This window comes from Electrona antarctica (assembly GCF_951216825.1).
Source record: "Electrona antarctica genome assembly, chromosome: 11".
Taxonomy (NCBI): domain Eukaryota; kingdom Metazoa; phylum Chordata; class Actinopteri; order Myctophiformes; family Myctophidae; genus Electrona; species Electrona antarctica.
The window spans coordinates 37,967,547-37,993,039 of record NC_136792.1 but is presented as its reverse complement, the minus strand read 5'-3'; the positions used below and the strand labels follow the sequence as shown (position 1 = coordinate 37,993,039).

The 25,493-nt window shown below is 42.4% G+C and overlaps 1 protein-coding gene across 2 annotated transcripts in view; it reads left to right on the top strand.

Moving 5' to 3' along the window:
• actn4 (actinin, alpha 4) overlaps nucleotides 1-25,493 on the top strand; it is a 77,392-nt gene that overhangs the window by 44,467 nt on the left and 7,432 nt on the right. Inside the window, exons 2-18 of one of the 2 annotated variants that reach the window (XM_079515078.1) lie at nucleotides 3,832-3,946; nucleotides 4,313-4,432; nucleotides 8,202-8,288; nucleotides 9,080-9,167; nucleotides 10,911-10,989; nucleotides 11,365-11,446; nucleotides 13,555-13,640; nucleotides 15,477-15,569; nucleotides 16,276-16,401; nucleotides 16,707-16,811; nucleotides 17,117-17,264; nucleotides 17,978-18,128; nucleotides 19,681-19,789; nucleotides 20,357-20,497; nucleotides 22,004-22,186; nucleotides 22,550-22,684; nucleotides 24,964-25,143. In XM_079515078.1, coding sequence (XP_079371204.1) covers nucleotides 3,832-3,946; nucleotides 4,313-4,432; nucleotides 8,202-8,288; nucleotides 9,080-9,167; nucleotides 10,911-10,989; nucleotides 11,365-11,446; nucleotides 13,555-13,640; nucleotides 15,477-15,569; nucleotides 16,276-16,401; nucleotides 16,707-16,811; nucleotides 17,117-17,264; nucleotides 17,978-18,128; nucleotides 19,681-19,789; nucleotides 20,357-20,497; nucleotides 22,004-22,186; nucleotides 22,550-22,684; nucleotides 24,964-25,143 — 2,028 coding nt within the window. Of the gene's footprint in view, nucleotides 1-3,831; nucleotides 3,947-4,312; nucleotides 4,433-8,201; nucleotides 8,289-9,079; nucleotides 9,168-10,910; nucleotides 10,990-11,364; nucleotides 11,447-12,088; nucleotides 12,175-13,554; nucleotides 13,641-15,476; nucleotides 15,570-16,275; nucleotides 16,402-16,706; nucleotides 16,812-17,116; nucleotides 17,265-17,977; nucleotides 18,129-19,680; nucleotides 19,790-20,356; nucleotides 20,498-22,003; nucleotides 22,187-22,549; nucleotides 22,685-24,963; nucleotides 25,144-25,493 lie in introns of both variants that reach the window. The other variant, XM_079515077.1, reaches the window with a different exon arrangement.

The following is a 25,493-nucleotide window of genomic DNA, read 5'->3' as shown; positions in this document are numbered from 1 at the left end:
CATAAGTAGAGGTCTCAGTACATGATTCTGTTTCCCAGCTTGGCTGTTTGCGAGCGGACCATAAGTGATCGGTGATGCAGCGATTGTGCAGCCAGTCTCTAGCTGCATTCAGCGGTGGCCACAGTGCCACTGATGGCTGGGTAGGACTTCTTGTCCTGACACTGGCACTTCCTGAACGGCCTAATAAACACTGTTGTCACCAATTGATCCTTTTGTGACGTGAAGTCCCACCAGTGCTGCTACCACACCATTGGTTGCTGTTGCTACTTGCTAGGTTGGACAAAAATCTTCTCTCTAAATCCATACATATAATATCAATATGAGGCAATGGCATTGCCTCATATTGATATTATATGTATTCAATTCTTGGTTTATACTTGGTATGAGGAACATCTCGTGTGCAGTATAGTGACTGGGCATAAACAACCGCTGCTTTGCGGAAGGAGCCTGCTGCTTGGTCGGGCAGGGACCTGTCAGAAGGCTGACAGTCCTTTTGGCTAGGGTTAGGCTTGTGGGGCGGTGGCTGGAGGTATGTACAGTATTGTACACACAGGTGGGTGGGGAATTGGCACTGCAGAGTTTTGGCTGGCTGTCTGTCTGTGTGTCTGTCTATCTCTTCATCTCCCCCACATACTGTACCTCTCGTTTGTTTGTTTTCTTGCATGAAAATGTGTCCCCCATGATGCTCCTTTTCTCTCCCTACTCCTCCTCATGTCGGTGGGTTACAGGGGGGTCTGAGGAAGCCAGTAGTTTGAGATAGAGAACGGGCACGAGAGTGGTGGGCCGAAGGGGTGGGCTGAAGGGAACCATTATTCTCAGGGCTCAATGGTCCCTTTGTGCTGATGTCCACGGTGGAATGGTGGGGAGAGAGAGGGCCATGCTACCAGTACCCTGTCATAATGTTTTTGTACATGCACAAATAATTCACACGGACAGAGCGACAGACTCATACCTGGTGTAAGGTGAGGCAGAGCAGCCGGGTGGTGGGTCGATCAGGTTTTGATTCAGAGAATCTGAATCCATCACTTTTGGTTGAGGTGTGGATTCTACCTTTAGACTCAAGTCGATGAGTTGAGTTCAACTCATGTAGTCTGAGAGGTGAGAGTGGGGAAAAGTGCAGAGGAGTTGAGAGAGTGAAAGACTTGAAACAAAGAGATTGAGAGAAATTGGGGAGGGAGGGAGAGCAGGAGCACAGATGAGAGACCAATGAGTGGGTATAAGAGGACTAGACCAGACTTTAGAATTGATCTTTTATGTACACAGAATTCAATTGGTTGATTCTCAGTAGTAGCCTTAGCCTACAATACAATACCCTTCTGTTTTGGGTGATTGACGGAGTAATATGTACAATTGTAATTTACGCTAGTGGTTTCATACTTGGTGGCAATGCTTGTGGGGAAAAGTAATGCCAAACCTTCCACTTGTTGTCCTGTCATGTTTGTGTCTCTCAATGTGCAAAAAAATAAAAGATTCAAAACAGATTTTCCAAGAATATAGGCAGTTACCAGACGGACAAAAACATGGATTAAAACCAGCACTTTATGTATGCTTTTTCTTTACAACCTAAACGGTTACGTTTGCAATGTAATGAAACCAATGTGATATTTGATTTTAAGTATTGTGCATAATATTCTTTCGACTTTGCATTGATTTGCCCTGATTGGTGACTGAATAATGGTGTGAATTTGTGTTTTCTATCCTATCCACCATGTAGCTGCGACTGCGTATGAACAGGGGTTCATATAAACATTTTTGGGCTAGTTCTCAGGGCAGCACATGGAGATGTTGCTTGGTGTGCACTGGGCAGACGTCTCTACTCTACCACGTTACTTTAGCCAGCATGAGACGGATAAAATGAACTAGTCACTCAGTCACTACTCACTCAATGTTTAGTCACAGATGCATGGTTTTCATATCGTAAATATATGAACATTGGCTAAAAGCTTGTGTTTAATCCACATGGGTTCTTATTTACTTGGTTAGACTAGCTTCAAATGGCAGATTCATAACTTTACTTTTACTTTATTTGTTTATTTGGACAGGACAATGCATATTAATGGACGTCACATGGACGTAAATACACCGGATATAGCACAGTTGCTAATTTTCATCCGCAGTCCTCACAAGAAACACAAAACAGAAAACAAGACAGGCAAACAGTGGATACATTTACATAACATTACATAGGGAACACAGCATTAAAAAAATAACAACTTGTCATGGCAGCTTGGTTACAACCAAAAAGGACTTCCTCTTCAAAATAAGAGCTACTTGTAATGATTGTAATTCACTAGGCATGGGAATTATCCAATTTCAAGATAATTGATACGTTTTGATAAGCGGCGTTTTAAAAAATAATCTGAGGATCTTAATTTCTATGTCGAACATAAAAATCTACATTTTGCTGATGTACAGAAAGAATACAAAAGGCTTATTTCCTTATTATATTCCTTAATCAAATATGTATTTGACCATTTGAGATACAGGGCCAGGCAATGGCATCTTTGTATGAGGAATAAAATGAAATAAAGTGCACTGTCTTGTCTGTCACATCTCATGCAAAAGCAGTGACGTTGCTGTGGCCCAATGTAAGGAGGGGGACTTTCTTTTTACCGGCCGTCGTCCGGCCCACATGTGCGTTCCTCGGCTGCGTGCGTGCACAGACAGCATTACATTCACAGAAAACCACCCAATGATAGAACTGCAACATTTTTGATTTTTTTTTTTTAACTAAGTTTAATTATTTTCGTAACGGTGATTAAACGATTAACTATTAACATCCCTATTATGAACACTAGTTTCATTTCTAAGTCTACATACAGGATGTAGATGGAGAGACATTTATATTTATACCAGAGTCCAGAGTTAGTAAATGTTGGTACTGGCTGCAGTACGCAAGGCAAGACGCTTCATTTGGTTTGATCTGCCGCGCAACATTTATTTTGACGACGCATGCGCACTTGCGCACCAGTCATGTGCACCTCTGCGTATGAACCTCAGTGTGTGTAAACCTCTAACCCCCAGATGAGACTGTCTATAAATCACTCTTGAGAATGTGTTTAAGAATATTTTATATGACATTGTACATTGTACACTGACTGTATGCCTGTCCCTGCCTCCTGTAACCATGTGGCTGTGTTGTCACAGTGACTCCCACTGAGTGACCCAGTTTCCTGTGAACTCTATGCTTATTTTTCTCTGTTGAAATCGCTTTGACGTGGACGTATAACAATTCTTCTAAAGCTTTTAAAAACAATAAAAACATGCCCACCAATATTAAACCAAATGCGTTAGTTAATGCAGCATATGGCGGTCATCTTGAGCCGGTTAGTCTGTTTCCGTTTTGTCCGGTCTGGTGTACGAGGTTAGACTAGTTAGATCTTTGTGTGGACCAACTGAACCGGTAGAAGTCATTTTGAAACCTGCTGGCAAGGTAAACATTTTACAAACACCCCTGCCAGCGGCGTTTCGTTCACTTACGCACGACTCTAAATCCATCTTGTATTGCATGTAATAATAGGCTGATCCAGGGAGCCTCTTAACAAATTCTGACCTGAGATCAGATTCTAAAAATGTCTTCTACATCCTGACAGTTTTCTGAAAAAGCTATGTTTCTATGTCAGTCGTTCTTCGATTTTTCAAAAATAGCAGACCTACGAGCTTGTAGATCTGCTATTTTTCAATAGCTAAAGCATAACATAATGCTAACACCAAAAGGGGTTCCCGCCCAAAATGGGCCACGGTATTTTCCTTTCTTTGACCTGTCAACCATCTATGACCAGAGTGTTCATGACTGAAATGTCCTTCCTGTGTGTGTGTGTTCTTGTGCAGACGTTCACGGCGTGGTGCAACTCCCACCTGAGGAAGGCTGGCACGCAGATTGAAAACATTGAGGAAGACTTCAGAGATGGTCTTAAACTCATGCTACTGTTGGAGGTGATATCAGGTAATTTAAATGGCATCTGGTTGGGAAAGAAGGCTGTAGAAAGCTTTTTATTTTGCTTTGATTAATAAAGAAAGCTTTGATTAATAATGGCAGAATGTATTTACTTTTTTGTTTTTATTGTTAGTAGTGACACTGACATTTTAGTTACATTGTTTTCTTTTGTGCGACTATATCTTTAAATGGAGATGCCTGACTTCTAGCTGTCTGTCTGTCTGCCTGTCTGCCGTTCTGTCTTTCTGCTGAGCCTGTGGAAACATGTTATCCTCTTGACACCACAGGAGCTAACTCATTCATTTTTGTTTGCTCTTCCGTGTGTGTGTGTGTGTGTGTGTTTGTGTGTGTGTGTGTGTGTGTGTGTGTGTGTAGGCGAACGGTTACCCAAACCTGAGCGAGGCAAAATGAGGGTCCACAAGATCAACAATGTCAACAAAGCCCTGGGCTACATCGCTGGCAAGGGTGTCAAACTGGTCTCCATTGGAGCAGAGGGTCAGTATGCAACTATGCACTAGGGATGTGTAAATGTGTCCAAAATGAAAATCGATTTGTATAATTCAATATTAACGATTAATCGATTAATATATTTTTTTTTTTTTTTTTTTTTAATAAAATGAACTCTACAAATAAAACAATTCTTCCCCCCAAGGGGTACCTAAGTCAAAAACGTTTGGAATGGGAACCCCTGATGTAGATGATTAACAATAATTTTAACTCTTGAGAGTTAATAAGGGTCCATTTGGTTACTAACTCCACCTTTTGAATGAGGACCACTGGTGGTCCCTGGACCAGTGTTGAGCCAATTGATCACCATAGCAACCCCAGCCTAGGCCTGATTAGGTAAATTCCCAACACCTGCTAAATCCTCCAATCTTGATTGGAATCAATCTTCACTCACACTCAGTCACTCACACTCCTCTCAGTCATGCAGCTACACAGACACATCCCAGGCACACTTTGGTAGGCCTATAGCCCTGTCCTGTTTGGATGACAATATTGCCTTTCCAACAGATTTTCATTTAAAAAAAAATATATATATATATATATATATATATATTATTCATTTTAATAATCGATTTCGGGTCCTATTAACGATTAATCTGACCCATCCCTACTATGTACACACCCACGCTCATCATGCATTGACCAACAATCCATAAAAGGTCATTTTCATAAGCAGGTGCATGATATACAAAGGTCTTGCATCACTTTTATTCAACTGTTTATTTTAAAGATCAAGACAAAAAACGAAACCGCAATGCAGTTTGGATGGAAAGCTCAGAAAATACATGCATATTAGATATAAATGCACACTGTACTGCAATGGTTACATCTTTCTGTATGCACATTTTATCCTTTTTACTTCAAGTCTTTCTACAAGAATTCAAAGTATTTGGCTGAGTTTCTTACCCAGAGCTACAAATGGGCAAGCAATCGAGTGTTGAAGTGTAAGCGAACCAGTGCCCCTGACCTCTTACTCATGAAAAGAAATGTACCTCCATTCTCATCTCTGTCCATCACAATCTCCATCTCCACTCTCCTTTAGATTACTTCTGATCTTATCTGTGAGGGGAGCAAAGGTCCTTGACTAGGCCACTAAATCGTCCGTGCGTGCGCGAGTGTGTGTGTGTGATGAAACCATTAAAGAAAGACGACATAAAAGATAGTGCGTGTGTGTCGACTAGAGCACTGTGACCTTTTCTCTGCTCCCTCTTAACAAATGGCATGACTGCCACCCCAGCTCTCATTCCTACTGCATGACACCGGATAACACCCCTCCTACAGACGGACACAAACATGCACACATACAGTACAGACTCACACGCTGAATACAGTATGCACTCAAGGGCACAGACAAAAATGCCCTAGAAAATATCATCTGGTGGAAAATAAATAAATGAGCATTGGACACAGAACAAGGATGACCACAAGATGGTGGTATGGAGGTAGCTGGACAGAAAGTTCCTACTGTTAAAACGGTGAACATTACACCACTATCTATTTAAACTACATTAAGCCTGTTATGTGTGCATTTTCAAAATGTTCAAAATATGTCAAATGAGGACCTGAAACATTAGGAATCCATCAGCATTTCAACAAGTAGAAGAGACAGGGAGAGAAAGTGATAGGCAGACAGAAGGGAGTGATGCATTGGTGATGATGATGAGGAAGGACAGATGCTCGAAGAGTATGCGTGTAATGTGTGTTTAAAGATGACAGGAATCTGACCTAAACTGCATACCTTCTCTTTAACCCATCAATCTGCATGACTTACTGCTGCACCTGTGTGTGTGTGTGTGTGTGTGTGTGTGTGTGTGTGTGTGTGTGTGTGTGTGTGTGTGTGTGTGTGTGTGTGTGTGTGTGTGTGTGTGTGTGTGTGTGTGTGTGTGTGTGTGTGTGTGTGTGTGTGTGTGTGTGTGTGTGTGTGTGTGTGATTTCCCTTTCAGCTATGTGTGCATTGTGAAGTTATACAGATAATGATGGCACCCAGGTTTCGACCTACATATTAGTTGATCGTTCCGCTGAGTGATTGGGTGCGCAGAAAAATATGTATTTACTCAAAATAGTTTTCAAATCATTTTCAGTCAATATAATAATAATAAAGTTATGATAATAATAATGCTTTTCCAAACACAGGAAGAAAATGAGTACAAATGCATAGCTAAAAACAAAGTCTGCATGCTGGACCGTGATCTGAAGTTGAACATTTTAGTTTCACACCATTTTCCCAACACTCTCAAATTAATTAAATCGCATCAAATGATTGAGGGCCAACTGAACTGTGAATTGGACCGACCAGTTTGTCCTTTTTCTAGCTACGTTGTAAAGCATCCAAGTATCTGCTGAAGTAAGGAACTCCCAGAGCATAACTGGGGTGTTGGCATGATGGCATCTATGGGATGCCATGAATGTTTGTTATGAACGATATGCTGAGCTCTCTTGACATCACAACGTTGACTGACACTAGAAGTGCAAACGGTGGCATGGTTGCAGAGTGGATAGACTTGACTATTCTCTAACTGGGAAGGTCTTGAGTTCAGTTTCCCACAACAGACACTTAACTGTCTGTTGTTTTATCCCTCATTGATATGTTTACTGAATGGCTCAAATATTGTGACAATATTAGTATAGAATAGGAGCTAATTAGACATCACATGGGTGCAAGGAGCAGAATCCAAACATGGCCTATACTATGCTAATTATACAGTCAACATGTGTTCAGTAGTGTTTACATAGTGGGCAGTGGAATGACGGATAATAACTAAAACGCTTGCGTAGGTTGTGCATTGTGTAGAAAATGATGACCAGAACTACCTTAATGATGGTGTGTGAAGCAGCATTGAACTAAGTGATGTTTTATGTGCCGTATAGAAATTGTGTGTTTATAATAACGGCAACAGTGCAAGTCATTTTGATGTATAGAAGTTGTGTCATTATGACTGCATTCATATTAGTTGAGGTTTATGAGTAGAAGTTATATGATATAAAGGCATTAGGGCACGCACTAAACTATTATCGCTCACGACGTACTATGTCAGACTATCTGATTTAAAATGGAATAAATCCTTGCCGTTTCTTTCTCTTGAGACTGGTCACACTACACTTTTTTCACATTCCCCGATGTATTCACGCCGGGGGACACGTTCGTGAAAATATAGTGACCCTTCAAAATAATTGAAGGGTCATTCAATTATGGCGGCTGCAAAAGCACTGGGTGTGATGATGGTGACACTAGCATCTGAAAATACTTTTTCAGATTTCTCTCCAAACCTGTGCCTTTTTTAATGTTGTCATGGTACTCCCTCATGGTACGTACACCCTCATGGTACACCCTCATGGTACACCCTCATGGTACACCCTCAAACTGAAAGAGCCAGGGCTGTAACTTCCATGGCTTGATGAAAGCCTCTTCTTCGGTTTTCCACTTGGAAGTAGTCGTGTTCTTCGCCTTCTTCCCCGTCGCCATGCTTGTTGTTGAGAATGTGATAAGGACGTACACGCCAGCAGCACCAGGGCAATGTGGGAAGTGCCAACACTGTTCAGCAAAGAGCTGTAATTAGTCATTGCATTTATCATTGCAATGAACACGTCGTAGGGGATGTCACAATGTAAAAAAAGGAAAGGAAAAGACGCATGTTAATTTGTTCGGGAGTTCAATATCGGGCCCGACACAGGAATTTTGTTGGGGGGTGACAAATCAAGCTTACAATTGCGTAGTGCGCACAGGGCATTAATCAAAGTGGTGTTTTGTGTCTTGTAGAAATCGTGGACGGAAACGCTAAGATGACCCTCGGAATGATCTGGACAATCATCCTACGTTTTGCCATCCAGGACATCTCTGTAGAAGGTACAATTAACACACACATACACACACACACACACACACACACACACACACACACACACACACACACAGAGTAGTAGTAGAAATAGAGTAGCCAAGATAAAACTGATGCATTTATCTGGCCACTGTCTGAACACTACAAATGGAAAATATGTGATCTTTTGAATTTGAACATGGTGGTAGTAGTAGCAGTGCACCATATGGTAGGTGGCCTTATAAAATCAGTTAAAGTTGAGAACATGGAGGTGGCCTACTGACCAGCAGGTACTGCAGTTTTCAATGGATACGAGTTGTCAAGTTACGTAGGTCAGTGTTTCTCAACCTATGTGTTGGGACCCCCAGGGGGCCCCCACATGATTTATTAGGGTCCCCACTCCCCAGATGACGGTGAAGTGACAATTTAATGACATAAGACCTTTGTAATACCTAAATGAAATGACCGAAGACAATTAGCCCTTCGCTAAACCCCACCCCTAAAGCGAATTGTCCAATGCCAATCCAAATAGTTGCTAAAGATGAAAAGCTTTTGACACCTCATAGCTATCAATGTTATTTTGCGTGGCTGCTACTGTTGAACACATACACAATTAACGTTGGGAAAGTTTCACAACTGACCCAGCCAGGTGATGGCAATAATACTTACATGGTAATTGTCTTACCATTCATTACATAAACTCCTGTCGGACGGTCGTTAAGCAAAGGCTTACTTTATGTGAATCCAGCCTTATCCGTATACTCTGTTGTATGACAATGTCCCATGCCTAAAATTATTCCATGTCTCCTTGCTGCCACAGAGACCTCGGCTAAGGAGGGGCTGCTGTTGTGGTGCCAGAGAAAGACTGCTCCCTACAAGAATGTCAATGTGCAGAACTTCCACATCAGGTAATAAATGCATACACTTGTGTATGCATACACGCACGCATGCAAGCACCTCATCTCAGAACAGTCAGACATCCATCACTGCATGGTACTACTGGGTTCACTAGGTAGCACTAGGTACTAGTGGGTTCAACTCGTTTTACACTGCAGATAGTGGCGTGTCAATGTAGCTGGTTGTCATAGTGACGCCACATGAAACTGCTTTGTCGCAGTGATGATTCTAGTGGCGATTCTCTTTTTTTTTAAATATTTTTTGTGGCTTTCGCCTTTATTTTACTTTATAAGAGGGATAGATATACAGTAGTCTGACAGGAAATGGGGAGAGAGGTATGGAGGGGGGGGGGGGGGGGTGTGACGACACGCAGTAATCGGGAGTCGAACCCGCAGCACACTGCCAGACTGGATTACCAGCCAAAGTGCCCAGACTGCTACGCCAGCCGCCTGGGCCACAATTCTCTCTTTAGTAAAAGAGGAAGTGAGATTCCTCAGGGTATTAACCAGACAGTGGCCTTGTGGTTAGAGTGTCTGCCCTGAAACTGGGAGTCATACCAAAGACTGTAAAAATGGGACCCAATGCCTCCCTGCTTGGCACTCGGCATCAATGGGTTGGATTGGGGGTCAAATCAACTAATGATTCCCGAGCGTGGCGCACGCTGCGGCTCACCGTTCCAAGAGATGGGTCAAATGCAGTGAACAAATTTCACTGCGGTAACGTCTGTGACTAATCGTACGACTTTGACTATGACTATTATGCTGCTGACCAATCAGCAGTCGATGAAGAACGAGACCTCGGTGGAGGTTGAAACGCCGGACTGCCAGACTCTGAGGAGTTTGTTGCAGGCATTCCCCTTTCTAGCCAGAAGGTTATTTCTGCTGTCAGCCACATATGAACCCAGATATTTAAAGTCCTCGCCTTCCTTAATGTGTGATCCATCCATTGATGTCATACTTGTCCTCATTCATAAGCATGCATTCCGTTTTCTTGGCATTTAACTTGAGTCCTACTTTGGCAACGGCTTCTTCAAATGAGATGAGCAGAGTCTGAGCAGATATTATGTGCTCTGCGGTCAAGACGACATCCGCATAGTCGAGGTCAGTCAGGTACTTCTCGCTCTGCCGACCAGATCTTCTTCCAACCATGAGGCCATTGTCTCTTGGAGAATTCCAGCTGTAGTTGGGAACTCTTTTGTTGGACCTTCGTGGCTCTGAACGAAACTGGTGGGATTTTCGTACATTATGGCAATGGCTTTAACAATCTGCGGAGGATGTGCATCATGGCTGCTCTGTTCAGGTATTATTATTGAAGTAGGTATCAGGTACAATCCACAAGTTTTGCCCAAAGGAAAAACCAAGAATGGCAAGTAGAGTTGAGCCGGTAGCATGTAGTGGGAAAGCACCACATGTGTGGAACTGCCACAGCACTTAGACATAATGATGGTATTTGAAGGTACAAAGAACAGCACATGCAAGGGTTTATATTATTCACTCCATGTCAAAACTCCAGGAATATTACCTTGACCATTGTGACACTGCCCCCTGCTGGATACAGAGCAATATGATTTCACTGCTTCACAATGGTGCTGGAGTGCACTTTCAAATCACCTGTATTTGGAGTATTCTTTTTTTTTTTTTATCCCATCCTCTGTCCATTTGCAGTCTTACTCACTGTCTCCCCATCTTTATTTCTTCATCCGTTTCTCACAATCTCTCCCACCTCTTTGTTCTCTCTTTGTTACAAACTCGCAGCTGGAAGGATGGCCTTGCCTTCAACGCTCTGATCCACAGACACAGACCTGAGCTTATCGACTACGACAAGCTTAGAAAGGTGAGAATAATAAGAACACACTATCGCTCGGAAAGAATATCTAAAACTTCACTTACTTTGGAGCTGTTTTTACTTTGGCTCTGGACCAGAGGAAGGCTCTGGAACAGAGGAAGACCCTAACTCTATTAAACTAGCATTCAACATCAAAGTCCTGAAATAACAAAATATTTCAATCAAGACAAATGTCAGTCCACAAAAAATATCTTGCTCTTTGTGAACCCACCCAGACTAAAACTATGAATCAAGTTTCTAACGATAAAGGCTAATACAGGATGTTTTCCACTATTCCTTTTGTACTCAAATGGACCCAAAGTGAAACATTTAAAATGCTATTGGCCAGTTGTCCGTCTTCTAACAATGCAATTGGTTGTTTAGGACGACCCGTTGACCAATCTGAACAATGCCTTCGAAGTGGCCGAGAAATACCTGGACATCCCCAAGATGATGGACGCAGAAGGTATGGCCTTCATTTATCGTGTTGGTGGTGGTCCATGTCACCTGTAGATTTTGTCAGAATGTCACGCAATTAACTTGAATAATCAGAAGTAAGTGTTTAGTAAAGTGCATGTGTGATCTGCAATTCTTGTCTGACAACTAGGAGAGCGTGTGTGCGTGCGTGTGTGTGTGTTTCTCCCTGAAGTCCAATATGCGTGTAGTGTTTTATGCAGCTGTTTGCTCCAAGCTCCTGACTGACTATAGCAGGAAATTATGAAAGCACAGCTACATCAATGGAATGACCCCCCCCCCCCCTGAATGTACCATATTTGTACCTCTTTATTATCTGTAGCTCCATGTATACTGTTACCGGCTGCATGTTCATTCCATGTACCTTTGGAATGTCCTGTCTGCCCCCTGTATGGGCAACATTTTGTTTTTTGCAAATGTCTGTCTGCGTTAGCCAATCTAATATCTGTCGTCTCTGTGTTAGCCAGTCTAATAATATCCGTTTGTCTGTAACTAAGTATAAATCACCTTTCAGTGTAGCGGTGATACGTTCTGTGTTCTGTTATGTAGATGTATGTGTAATCGCCAGTCCTTTGTCTTGCCTCTATGTGTGTGTGTGTGTGTACTGTACATAACCACGGTCTTGCCTTCGTAGACATTGTGAACACTGCTCGTCCAGATGAAAAAGCCATTATGACCTATGTGTCCAGTTTCTACCATGCCTTCTCTGGAGCACAGAAGGTACCAGACACCCCCCCCCCTTCCCCCAACCACCCCTTGAGTCCCTGAGCCCTTTAACCCGCCGATACTAACACCTCTGTGTGCTGCTGTTCTGTCTGGCATGGCCTCTGTCTGTCTCTCTCTCTCTCTCTACAGCCCTGGGATGGCCCTGGGCATAGCTCAGGAACCTGGATGTGTTGGGACACACACGTACACACACACACATACATGCGTGCACGCACGTCGCTCATGTGCACGTGCACAAGCGCACATTTTGAGCTCATTGCGCTGGTAGAAGCAGTAAAATGTGTCCCGTAGTGGAGATAGGACTGTGTTTTCACAGCGGAGGTGTGAAGTCCATTACTTTGACATAGTGTGATTACTGTGGGGTTGTAGTGCAGATTGGTAGACAACAGTATCTGGCACGTGATCGATCTGTAGTCGTAATGCTTTTTTTCCTTTTGTTTACCGTAGTTGTTTACTTTGTTCAGTTGCATTTTTTTTCTTCCATTTCTTTAAATGGGACAATTACATTAGATTTAATTACATTAAATGGGAGAATTACATTACATCTTAATTAACATTTAATTAAGATTCCTTTTTTGGACATTTCCATGAGTCACGCGGTGTCTATGCTTATGCTACAGAGAATGATATCACAATTTGTAGCTGTAGCTTATTGTTGGTCTTGTTCTGTGCTTTACCTTCATATTTTGTATATGAACTCTCCTCTGCTCTCCCTGTGGGCCTTTGATAGGAAGGTAGCTTATTTGGCTCTTCCTCCTCCAATTAATTATCCTCTTCGTTTAGAAGTTGTTTGCGTGCCACAGTCTCAGGAGAACTGTGGCACACACCTGATGTTGCTACTCTAGTCTGAAGTTTTAGAAACAAGTTATACATACGTGCACAAGATTATTTTATATTCCTAGCCAAAGTTTTACTGCTTCTATCAGCTTTGCACTTTTATCACCACCATAACACATGTTTAAACCCCAACCACAATCAAGAAAGTTTGTTAGCACTTGTATGTGCACTTGTACTTGTATGTGTGTATGTAAAGTATAGTAGTGTGTCCCAAACCCTGCGCTCGTGGCTCCAACATCCATTCCCTCGTGGAGTGGACCCTTAATGTCTTTCTCTCCCTCTCCAAGTCCTCTGCTCCTATTTCTCTCACATCCCAGCCCCTCTAAACTGCTGGTGGTGGCGTTTAGGGACCCTGCAGCTAAGGAACCAAGGAGCATCTCCTGAAAACAAACACAAACCCCTCACACGTCTCCTTACCTCCCCACCCCTAGCTTTGGGTAGCTTTGGCTTCACTCTGTCTCTCTCTCTCTTCTCTCCCACCTCTCTGTCTACTGCCACCCTCTCTGAACCTCCTGCTGGTTGCTGGGTTGTGCGTAGACATCGTTGGCACACTGAGGCCAGATGAGAAGGCCATTATGACCTATGTGTCCTGCTTCTATCATGCCTTCTCTGGCGCGCAGAAGGTGAGCTCTGCCATGCTCCGGCTTATGCTTCAGGCTCACACACACACACACACACACACACACACACACACACACCATGCCTTTACACTGTCACTTCCCATTTCAAAGCTTTACACCCCTACAGACTTTCTAACATTAACCATGCTTCCCACATGTGATTTTACAATATGACCCGGGCTGGATTTCCTCCAAGCATTATATTATATTGCCTTTGTTGTAAAACCTTGTACAGGCACTTTCCAACATAATAGTGTCTTCCATCGCACCACACTTCGTAAACATTAAATGGTAATTATACCTGTACTGGATTAAATTGTGCCTAAACACCACATAAAGAACATATTGACACTATGAAACCAGTGTAGTATGATTTTGAATAATACATAGTGAATAAACAGAGGAGGGGTAAATATAAAAAATCATGGTGAAGGTGATTTGGAAAAACTATGCCCTGTTTTTTTTACGATTGTGGGAAACAATGGTTAATGCAACATGTCTCTTCAGCCAATAACACCAAATGACACTTTTATTAAACACTTCTGTGAACTGTCATTTTGATGTAAATATTACAAGAGTTATTACATACTGTCTGAATTATAGGGAAAGTTCACCCTAAAATATATATTTTTCTTCTACCGATTACTCACCCCATAGAGACTAGGGGCGACAGTGGCTCAGGGGTAGAGTAGCCAGTAAGGTTGCCAGTTCGAAACCGGGCTCCCCCATAGTTGGTGTCGAAGTGTCCTTGAGCAAGCCTCTGAATATAATGCACAATCTCTGTAAAGCACTTTGGATAAAGGCGCTATATAAATGCACTATGGAGACATAAAGGAGACTCTTTGTGTCTCCATAGGGAACCACCGCTGGTCAAATTATTGGCTTAGGAATGTGACAAACAAAAGAATATCCGTTCATTTAAATCTCCATGGGGTGAGTAATCTAAAGGAAAAGGTCATTTTGGGGGTCAACTATCCCTTTAACATGGAGGACAATTTTACATTTTTGTTATAGCGAGATAGATGGGTTTTTTTGTGTGGTTACTCCTTATAGTTTATATTCATTATGATATTACTGTGCATTGTCTTGAATATATGAACCCAAATAGTCTATGGAAGCTTTTTAAACACCCAAGTACTTAACGGAGTCAATATAAAGTCTGTGTCTGTGCTGTTTCTTTGTTCCAGTGGTACACTACAGTAGTGTAATATCCTAGGCAGACCTACTGCTGGTGACCACAGCGCTACGCGTCCTGTAACTAGACGTATGGACCGACCGCTCCTGGCTCGACACAGGAGACGCATGTCGTTTTTGAAAAGCACAGAGTGATGAACTAGCACATTTTTAAACTAACCATTGGCAGCCAGAAGCATGTTTCATTAGCTCGTATTTAGGGCTAATGAATTGGATTCATTTATTTCAAATTTACGCATAATATTTTTGCATGTTTTTTAGGTTTTATTAAAAAAAAAAAAAAAAGAAAAACAACTTGTGCCTGGTCATGCGTTTAAATACATTATGAGTCACTGCTTGTGTGTGGAGTGTGTGTTCACTCAAACACTAGAGTTGAGAGCAGTCATTGATCTAACCATGTTTATACAAACCCTGATGGAGGCACTAATGATGAGCAAACACAAATGGATATTAGACAGTTGTGTGACAAATGTACAGTATTTCAGCTGTACTGAGAAAAAGTCCCACCAGCTTTGTTTGGGTGGAAATAAATGCACGTAGATTCTTACTGCACTCACTGAAAGATTTGTGTGCTCACTGATGGTCTTGACTCTGTCTTTTAGCCAATCAGTATGAGCACTATTGACTTCTCTCCTTCTGTGATAGGCTGAGACAGCGGCCAATCGCATCTGCAAAGTACTTGCTGTCAACCAGGAGAATGAGCACCTGATGGAGGACTATGAGAAACTGGCTAGTGATGTGAGTACCCCCCCCCCCCCCCCCCTCCCACCAGTCAATTCTGGTCATCTCCCCCACTCTCCTCAAGAGTCCCTCTGCAGCTTAGAATGGAACCGTTTGGGCCTTAGGCTAGTTCGCCTATTAAATCCTCACCAACATGAATTATTCCTTGGTTATGTTGTCAGTAGCATAATGTGTTAGTAGTTCACACTGTTATTTGTCCCAAATGTCTTTTCGTAATGTTTATCCCCGAGTTGTTGACTCTCACTTCCTGATCTATCGGGAAGTCTCGTGTCGAACTCTCGTCTTGTGACTGCCAGTTCTTACATTATTCTCACAGCTATTTAGAAGGAGCGGCTTTCGCACTAGCCCTCATTCATTCTTCCCAGAGTATTTACTTGAGGCGCAGCTTCTTGACTGCTGTTTTTACAAACTTTCTCAACCTTTGAAGATTGTTTCTTGACAAAGTCGTTATTACTCGTTTTTTATCAACTTCTATTCCGCGTCCTGTCCTCCAATATTTTTTGTTTTTTAGAGCGTATTATTTTTTTTGATTTGTTATATTTCGGCCTTTTTGTGTGGAAGATGAAGCAGTGCGTATTTCCAGTCTGCTCTAACAAAAGAACCGCAGCAGAAAAGTTTTAATTTTTTTCGTTTTGATTTTTGATTTATTTTCTCTGCATATCAAAATCTTGGATCTCCTTCCATGTGCACTTGTTCTCCTCAGCTGTTGGAGTGGATCCGTAGGACCATTCCCTGGCTGGAGAACCGGGCCCCAGAGAAGACCATGGCCGAAATGCAGCAGAAACTGGAGGACTTCAGAGATTACCGCCGTGTCCATAAGCCTCCAAAGGTTAATGATCCCTTTACAATGGATTCTGTTCATAAAGTGCTGTGGAGTTTTATATTGTGAGGAATGTTTGCTTCTAAACGGTGGTTACAAAAATAAAATAAGTGTTCAGAGCAGAGATAGTTTTTTGCGTGCGTGCGTGCGTGCATGCATGCGTGCGTGCGTGTGTGTGTGCGTGCGTGAAAATGATGCACTCAATCGTGGATGTGGCATTACTAGCTGGTGTGTACATGTATCCGTGTAGATGACATGTGTGGATGTGCATCTACATACTGTACCAATACCAACGACTCCGTCTCTGTGTTTAGGTCCAGGAGAAATGCCAGCTTGAGATCAACTTCAATACCCTGCAGACAAAACTTAGGCTCAGCAACAGGCCTGCTTTCATGCCTTCGGAAGGACGCATGGTGTCTGTGAGTATAGATGGATTTTAAAGAATTGTCTGTGAATTTTAAGACCATTACATAAGAGTTTTAAGATCATTACATTAGAGTTTCAACCTTATGCGTGAACACCCATAAGAAGAGGGGACAATGTCATCAAATGATCATAATTTAATTAAAACCCCAAGTATCCCTGCAATGTTTCTATCAATTTCAGATCAAATTTAATCTTAAATGATCACCTTCATGTGTAAAACAATATGCATATTGAAACTGAAGAAATACATAGAAGTGGAGGTGACTGGAATTACTGATTGATGCGCCCTCATCCCCAGGACATCAACGGTGCATGGCATACCCTGGAGGGAGCAGAGAAGGGCTACGAGGAGTGGCTCCTGAACGAGATCCGACGCCTGGAGAGACTCGACCACCTGGCAGAGAAGTTCCGCCAGAAGGCAACCATCCATGAGTCATGGACTGACGGTACAGAGTCACTATTTTTTACAAAGTTTCTCACATGGAGACAAATTGAAGTTCTGACTTCTGACTGCCCTGGTAGCTCTGTGAAATCGAATGCACTTAACACAAGGTCATGACATTTTGGGTTTCCAATGTGATGGTATGAGAGCTTCACTTGTATCGAGGGGGAAATGAAATGGGCAGAACAAGGGCTCTGCAGTGAATATTTCACTCTTTATTTACTCCTGAAACTAGTCAAGTAGCATCCAAGTCAAAATTCTTTCAAAGCAATTAAAATTTGTTTGGAATCAGAATTGTCTCTCATAACCCCACAGGAACATTCACGCAGTCTAGCTGCATGTGTAATGCCGCTTCAACACTGAACACTACAGTAACTACATCGTGGTTTGTGTGGCTTATATCAGTAGCTAAAGATCGGACACAAAGGCTGCTCCGTTAATAGACTGTCATGATGTTTCCATATAACTTACATTTTGATTGCGCGCGTGTGTGTGTGTGTGTGTGTGTGTGTGTGTGTGTGTGTGTGTGTGTGTGTGTGTGTGTGTGTGTGTGTGTGTGTGTGTGTGTGTGTGTGTGTGTGTGTGTGTGTGTGTGTGTGTGTGTGTGTGTGTGTGTGTGTGTGTGTGTGTGTGTGTGTGTGTGTGTGTGTGTGTGTGTGTGTGTGTGTGTGTGTGTGTGTGTGTGTGTGTGTGTGTGTGTGTGTGTGTGCACTGCAGGTAAGGAGGCCATGCTCACCCAGAAAGACTACGAGACGGCGTCCTTGTCGGAGGTTAAGGCGTTGCTACGGAAACACGAGGCCTTTGAGAGTGACCTGGCAGCTCATCAGGACAGAGTGGAACAGATTGCTGCCATCGCACAGGAACTCAAGTAAGGAGGAGGAACAGAGCTTTAGGAGCAGTGGTGGAAAAAGTACTCATTTTTTTACCAAAGTAAAAGTATCAATACAGCAATGTACAGTAGAACTACTCCTTTACAAGTAAAAGTCCGGAACTCAAAATGTATTTGAGTGAAAGTGAAAAGGTATTGGCATCAAAATGTACTTAAGAAAGTACTCGTTATGCAGAATGTCCCGTTTCGCAAGTTTTCAAATGCATACAATTCTTTTGAAAATGGCAGATCTACAAGCTTGTAGATCAGCTATTTTCAAATGTCCGAAATGTATATATGGCTGAAGTGGTTAATGTATGTTTAGTCACTTTGTAGATAAGGGCGACAGTCTAGTCGCCCTTAAGGCATGCCTCCTGGACATAAATAGTTGGATGTCCCAAAATGTTCTCCAGCTCAACGCAAATAAAACCGAAATAGTTCTCTTTGGCCCTCCAAGCGACACCGACATTCTAAAAAACAGCCTAGCAGACATGGCTATGAACATCACACCGGTAGCCAAAAACCTTGGGGTTTTCATTGACTCAGGTCTTAGCTTTGACGTCCAAATAAAAAAAACTGTGCAAGCATGCTTCTTCCAATTAAGAAGCATAGCTAAAATCAAGCCATTTTTAACAGTTCCCGACCTAGAAAAAGTTATCCATGCATTCATCACATCACGCTTAGACTATTGTAATGCACTATACACAGGCCTAACCCATAAATCAAACACCAGGAGACGGGACCACATCACTCCGGTCCTGGCTACACTTCACTGGCTTCCTGTTGTTTTTAGAATTGACTTTAAAATCCTTTTATTAACATTTAAGGTACAAATAGGCCAGGCACCCCAATATCTTGTGGATCTCCTACACCCCTATAACCCTCCCCGCACCCTTAGGTCTTCAGACGGGGCTCTCCTAAAGGTTCCCGAGAAATTCCATCGTGTAAACAAGGGAGAACGAGCCTTCTCCATCCGTGCCCCTAAAATTTGGAATACCCTTCCCAAAACCATCCAACAAGCAGATACCATTGCATCTTTTAAATCTCTTCTCAAAACGTATTTGTTCAGAAAAGCATTCCCCCCCCTGCCCCGTTAAATGTTTTTTCACTGAACTTTGTCGGTATTATCTATTTTTATCTATTACATTGTTGTTTTTATATTGCATCTTTAAATATGCTTTCTACTGTTGGCCAGCTGACTAAGTTGTTGATTTGCTATGTTGCATCTATCTAATTTTGTTCGATTTTCCTGCTTTTATTGATTGTGTTGTACAGCACTTTGTGACTCCGTCCAGAAAAGTGCTATATAAATAAAGTTATTATTATTATTATTACTAAAGTTGTTAAATAATTGTATTGGATTTGCTGGGAGATGGGATAGCAGGGATGAAGAAGAGGTGAGAGATCGAGGGAAAGAGGAAGATAAGAACATATGGAAATGGTTGAAGTAGTTAATTACAACTCTTTGTTGTTAAATGACTTGATCTCTCTTTTCTGTGTGTTTTCCTGTGTTGTTAAATGACCTTATCTCTCTTTTCTGTGTGTTTTCCAGTGAGTTGGACTACTATGACTCTCCCAGTGTGAATGCTCGCTGTCAGAAGATCTGTGAACAGTGGGACTCGCTGGGGACTCTCACCCAGAGCCGAAGGGAGTCACTGGAGGTACACAACACTCCTTCCACTCCCCTCTAACATAATATATCTCTGCTGTCTGGAAGAAACCACCTAACTCCAAAATGTTCATTCTTCAGAAAATAAAAAAGAAAAGAAAATGGGTGGAGGTAGCTGGTTTAGCAGATAGTTTGAGGATCCAATGGAGTTAGGAGGTTTTCACCTGAGCACTTTTTAATACTTTCCATTGGTTCAATATTTTACTAACCAACGTGCTATTGAACTGTGTTCAAAAGCATTGATTTATGCAAAAAACTAATACAATCCAAAACCTTAATGTAGGTTTCTTCCAGATAGCAACATGGTGTTTGGTGCAAACCTTTAGCCAAAAGTGCCCCACTCAGTGGTGGGGACATGTTATTCCAGAATTCCTTTTTTTTCTTTTTAACAAAATTTTGGAAGATAATTGTAAAACAATTTGTCCATTGTTTCAAAAACCACACATGACTGTATTCTCTTTCACAAGCAAGGCTCTTGGAATACTTCACCCACAATCAATTGTTCACCCCATAGACGTTAATACACAACACCTCCTCCAACTTTCTCCCTGAATAACAGAGGACAGAGAAGCAGCTGGAGTCGATAGATGAGCTGTACCTGGAGTACGCCAAGAGGGCGGCGCCCTTCAACAACTGGATGGAAGGTGCCATGGAGGACCTGCAGGACATGTTCATCGTCCACAACATTGAGGAGATCCAGGTGAGGACTGAAGTCACTGAACCCAGGAACAGAAAACTAAAGTTACACATGTAACTCCATGTCTATATGAATTCTGGATGATGAGAAAAAATGAAATATCACCTTGTGAAGACTTTATCGACCAAGCCAAGGTACATTGTTGATGAAAGAGTAACAACACATAGATCTGAGCTAAATGCAGTAAATGCCAGGCTAAAAGCCACGTTGAACTTCACTTTAGGCATCTTCACTTTTCTGCCCTCGCCTTTATCTTCAATATGTACTTTGCTCAGCCAATCAAATCATCACTATGGGGTGATCGGCCAATCATCAGCCAATATTTGTGTTCACACACACCCTCAAAGCTGGGCATAGGAGAGGCTAGCGCCCCTCAAAAACGGCTTATAAAGACAGCTCGATGTGCTAACCTTCTTGTAAAGATGTTGCCCTGTATCCAGGCAGATGTGAAAGTCTCTGCGAGGGACTGTGAGAGTGTAGTGTTGAACAGTCTGTTTACACCAAATTGTAGTATAATGGGAATGTACATATCCGCTGTCCAGACCCTTGTGGCTACTCGGACGTAGCAAGAATAATATGGCCTGCCCTTAATCCATTAACTCATTGTGCGGCGGGCGCCGGGCGCCTTTTGATGCCTCCTGTCTAAACGCTCCGGGCGCCGAGATTGCCTTTTCACGCTTTTTTGAGGGGCCTCCTGTATTCAGCTATAGTGTAGATTTTTGTCCTAACACAAACATTAAATGTATGTGTCTGAGCAAATCGGCTATTTTTGTCCTACACAAAGGCCAATGACAATGAATGGATGATGTACGATGACTAGAGCGCCCCTCACTTCACACGGTGTGATTTTTTTTTTGATTGATTTAAATTTTTTATATATCAATTGATTACGGTTCACACAGCTAGCTTATGCTGTCTGAGGACGCAGTTTTTTAGAATCGGAATATTTCGGACTCTTCTTTTTGTCGCCGGCATCGCCTTTTGCGCCTGTTTTCTAATGGCGCTCGGTGCCGTGATCGCCTTTGGACGCCTTTTTTAATATCAATTGATTACGGTTGATATTAGTGTCCTATCTGCGGCCATAACGTTCCGGTGCAGTGAAAAAAAACGGAAATGTAAAATCCGCTGGTCCTATGCTGTCTATGGGGACGCAGATTCTTAGAATGTAAATATATTGGATTCTTCTTTTTAGACAAAAAACAAGCTTGATTTGCGGCTCATTTCTATAACGATATGATCCTCACTTACAAAATATATGTTTTGGGTGGAGTATATACCGGCATTCAAAGATTTATACACGTTTTCATGATTTTTCAAAAATGGCAGATCTACAAGCTCAAGATCTATTGTAGATCTGCTATTTTTCAACGGCTAAAGTTAAAAACAATGGTTAACGTGGTAAAAAGCTAATATGACACAGTCCTCAGGTCTGAACGGGTTAATGCTGACCTATTTCTCCTCCATTTTGTTTCTCTTCTGCTCCTTCTCCTCTCCTCTCCCCTGCCCCAGGGTCTGATCACTGCTCATGAGCAGTTCAAATCCACCCTGCCTGATGCCAACAAGGAGCGGGAAGCCATCCAGGCCATCCAGGCTGAAGTACAGAAGATTGCCCAGTACAACGGCATCAAGCTTACGGGGACCAACCCCTACACCACCATCACTCCTGAGAGCATCGACAACAAATGGGAGAAGGTGGGTTAGACTACTTTGACTGGAATCATTTAGTTATTTTTTATTCTTATTATTTTGATCATTTAATATTATTCGTTCATTCGTTTATGTATATGTTAGTACTTTTGGGTGTATTGCAGCAGGAGATGTATGTGTTCTTGTCTTTTGACCTCTTATTGTGTGATTGACGAGTACAACTTTGAAGTCCTATTTATTTCATGATGATCATTCTGGTTTTATAACTTTCATTCATTCAGTTTTCAAAATCAGGTTAGCAGGTCAAGCCCTGTGTAAGATTGTCTCCATCTGGTGGCGGGTGTGCATTGGTGCAACAAAATGTGGTTATTTGAAATCAAATCTTGTATTGCATGCATGTGTGTGTAGGTGCAACAGTTGGTGCCGCAGCGTGACCAGGCCCTACAGGAGGAGCTGTCCAAGCAGCAGTCCAACGATCATCTAAGACGCAAGTTCGCTACTCAGGCCAACATTGTCGGGCCCTGGATACAAACCAAGATGGAGGTAAGGAATATATACTCCCCAGGGACCTTCTTGTAGATGATGGGTGGCAGTAGAACGAGCAGGAATACATTGAAGCCAGGGTTATCATTTCAGGTTCAAAGTTAACCCATTTTGGACTGAGGTCGATTAAAAAAAAACGTTCGCTCTGAAAGAATATATACCTATTCAAAGATTTGTGCCGCATTTTTACGATTTTTCAAAAATAGCAGACCTACAAGTTCATAGCGCGCCACTCGGTGGCGCGCTATGAGCTTGTAGATCTGCTATTTTTCAATAGCTAAAGTATAACAGAATGCTTGAAACACCAAAAGGGGTTCCCACCCAAAATGGGTTAAGGAATGTACGGATTCAGACAAGAATACGCGTGCCACATCACATGTGATGTCACGTATGAATGGATGAGCTGTGAACACTATGGTGGTGGCAATGGGCTTTGTGCACACAGAATAACTCTTCCTACTTCCGGGCTGCTTCCCTACTTCCTTCACCGACTAATTGAGGCTCTGTTCCATTTTGTGTGCAGTGGTTCTCAAACTTTTTAATTCCAAGGACCCCCATAACTCTGAGAGTGTACAAAGGGAATGGGGCCATTTGGAACCATTCAAGGACACTTTGAGAGTCACCCATTGGTGTAGCAGAGTGTTTCCAGTGAGTCAATATGCACAATTGCAGCACTCTGACTCTGTTTGACCAGAATGGAACAGAGCCTTCAATAGTATCGACGGCAACACCTGTGAAGGAAGTAGGGAAGAGGCCAAAAATGTCAAATTGCGTGTGTGCATATGGCCCATTGCCATCCCCTGAGACCCCAAATGACACCCCTGATTGAAGCCAAGGGCGCAGTGCTGTTGCCAAACAGCCTTTTCAGTTCGTCCATGACTGTCCTGAATTTGGCATTGTATTCCAATATCGGCGTGCTGACCGGTGCAGTGGGAGCGACCATGAGATCAGCTGTGTGCAGTTTCCTATAGTTCTCAGGACAATAGAAGAGGCTGGCTCAACTTTGATTCTAACTAATGCTAACCCCTTTTGGTGTTAGCATTATGTTATGCTTTAGCTATTGAAAAATAGCAGATCTACAAGCTCATAGCGCGCCACCGAGTGGCGCGCTACGAGCTTGTAGGTCTGCTATTTTTGAAAAATCGAAGAACGACTGACATAGAAACATAGCTTTTTCAGAAAACTGTCAGGATGTAGAAGACATTTTTAGAATCTGATCTCAGGTCAAAATGGGTAAATCTACTGCTGCAGATCTCAGCTGTGTGTAGTGTAGTTGCCACACTTATCAGGTCAGTCCTTGTGGGACATCGTGGAGTGTACAGTACAGAAATGTGATTTGGACCACAGCCTTGTTAGTGTGACCCACTATAACGTCACTCATATTTGGGACACACTCTTGTAAAGTGATAGTAAATGGAATATTCTATATGGAAAGCACACAGCCTCTAACAAAGGCACCTTACAGTGCTACTGCTATTCTATTATATTTAAATGATTTTACTATTATCGCTATTGTTGATTTATTACGTTTATTATGTTTTTCTTATTTCGTCTTACTGCAACGTCAAGGAGCCAAAAGGATTTTACTCTTATATACCTGTAATGTGATGTAACATCTTGAAGAACTAAATCTATTTTCGTTGCATATTGACAATTAACAATTGTTCTGAATAAAGGAGCTAGAGTGCCAAGTAGTTGAGGGAGATTTTACTCTGAAAACCCCCGCCTTTCATTTCCCCCCAAAACCGGGAGGTGAAATCTTCCTTTACTACATCGCCGTCGTAAAACTGATCTCTCTTTAGAAGCGTTAATGTTCTAAACGAGATGCCTGATGAAGTCTGCCTGATGAAGAAATTAGGACAGAACATCGGCATTATGATCAATCTGCGCAGAGGCAGCGTAGATTCAGAGTAAATGAGGAAGATTGTCGGCCCGTAACCCATGAAGTGAATGGTTGCGCGTGCAGCAAAACGGGTCCGGGAGATCTGAGCAAGGCCTAGCAACGGCCGCTGTAACGAAATTGGATTTTAGCAATCCCGTTTTATATCGATAAAAAAGTCCTTAAGACGTGTCCATCCACACGTCTGAGGCGTGTGTTAAGTAAAGATGAAGGTACGTATTTGGTGAAGTAGGTGTTTCCAGGGAACTGCGATATGTCCCTTGAAGTTGAGATGCTGAAATGTGTGTTGTGTATGTTAATGAAATACTGAAATAAATGTATATAGGGTGACGTTGTGTGCGTGTATGAACAAGACATTGAATGTAATGTGTGTTTGCAGGAGATTGGCAGGATATCCATTGAGATGAATGGGACTCTGGAAGACCAGCTGGTCAACCTGAGGGAGTATGAACAGAGCATCATCGACTACAAGCCCAACATCGACCAGCTGGAAGGAGACCACCAGCTGATACAGGAAGCTCTCATCTTCGACAACAAGTACACCGCCTACACCATGGAGGTAACACACACACACACACACTCTGCTTCTTGACAGGCTTGCTGTCTGATCCCTTTTGTTTTAAATGCATCTATGTATCGATTTAATATAGATTTAACTCCTTAAGTGCCAGGGGGTGGACACCAGTTTTGGTCCTGGGTGCCACTGCTCCCATTATAAATAAAAGAAAGAAAATGTAATTATATTGTGCATGTCATGTGCATGTCATCACCTGCACACCAGATTAGATGAATTTTCAAAATATGGATAAAAAAAGAATCGTCTTCTCGGCGGTGGCTATCAGTGCATGGTTAGATTCATCTCGTCATCTCGTCGGTGGCAACAACAGTTTTTAATGTACATGTTCTTTC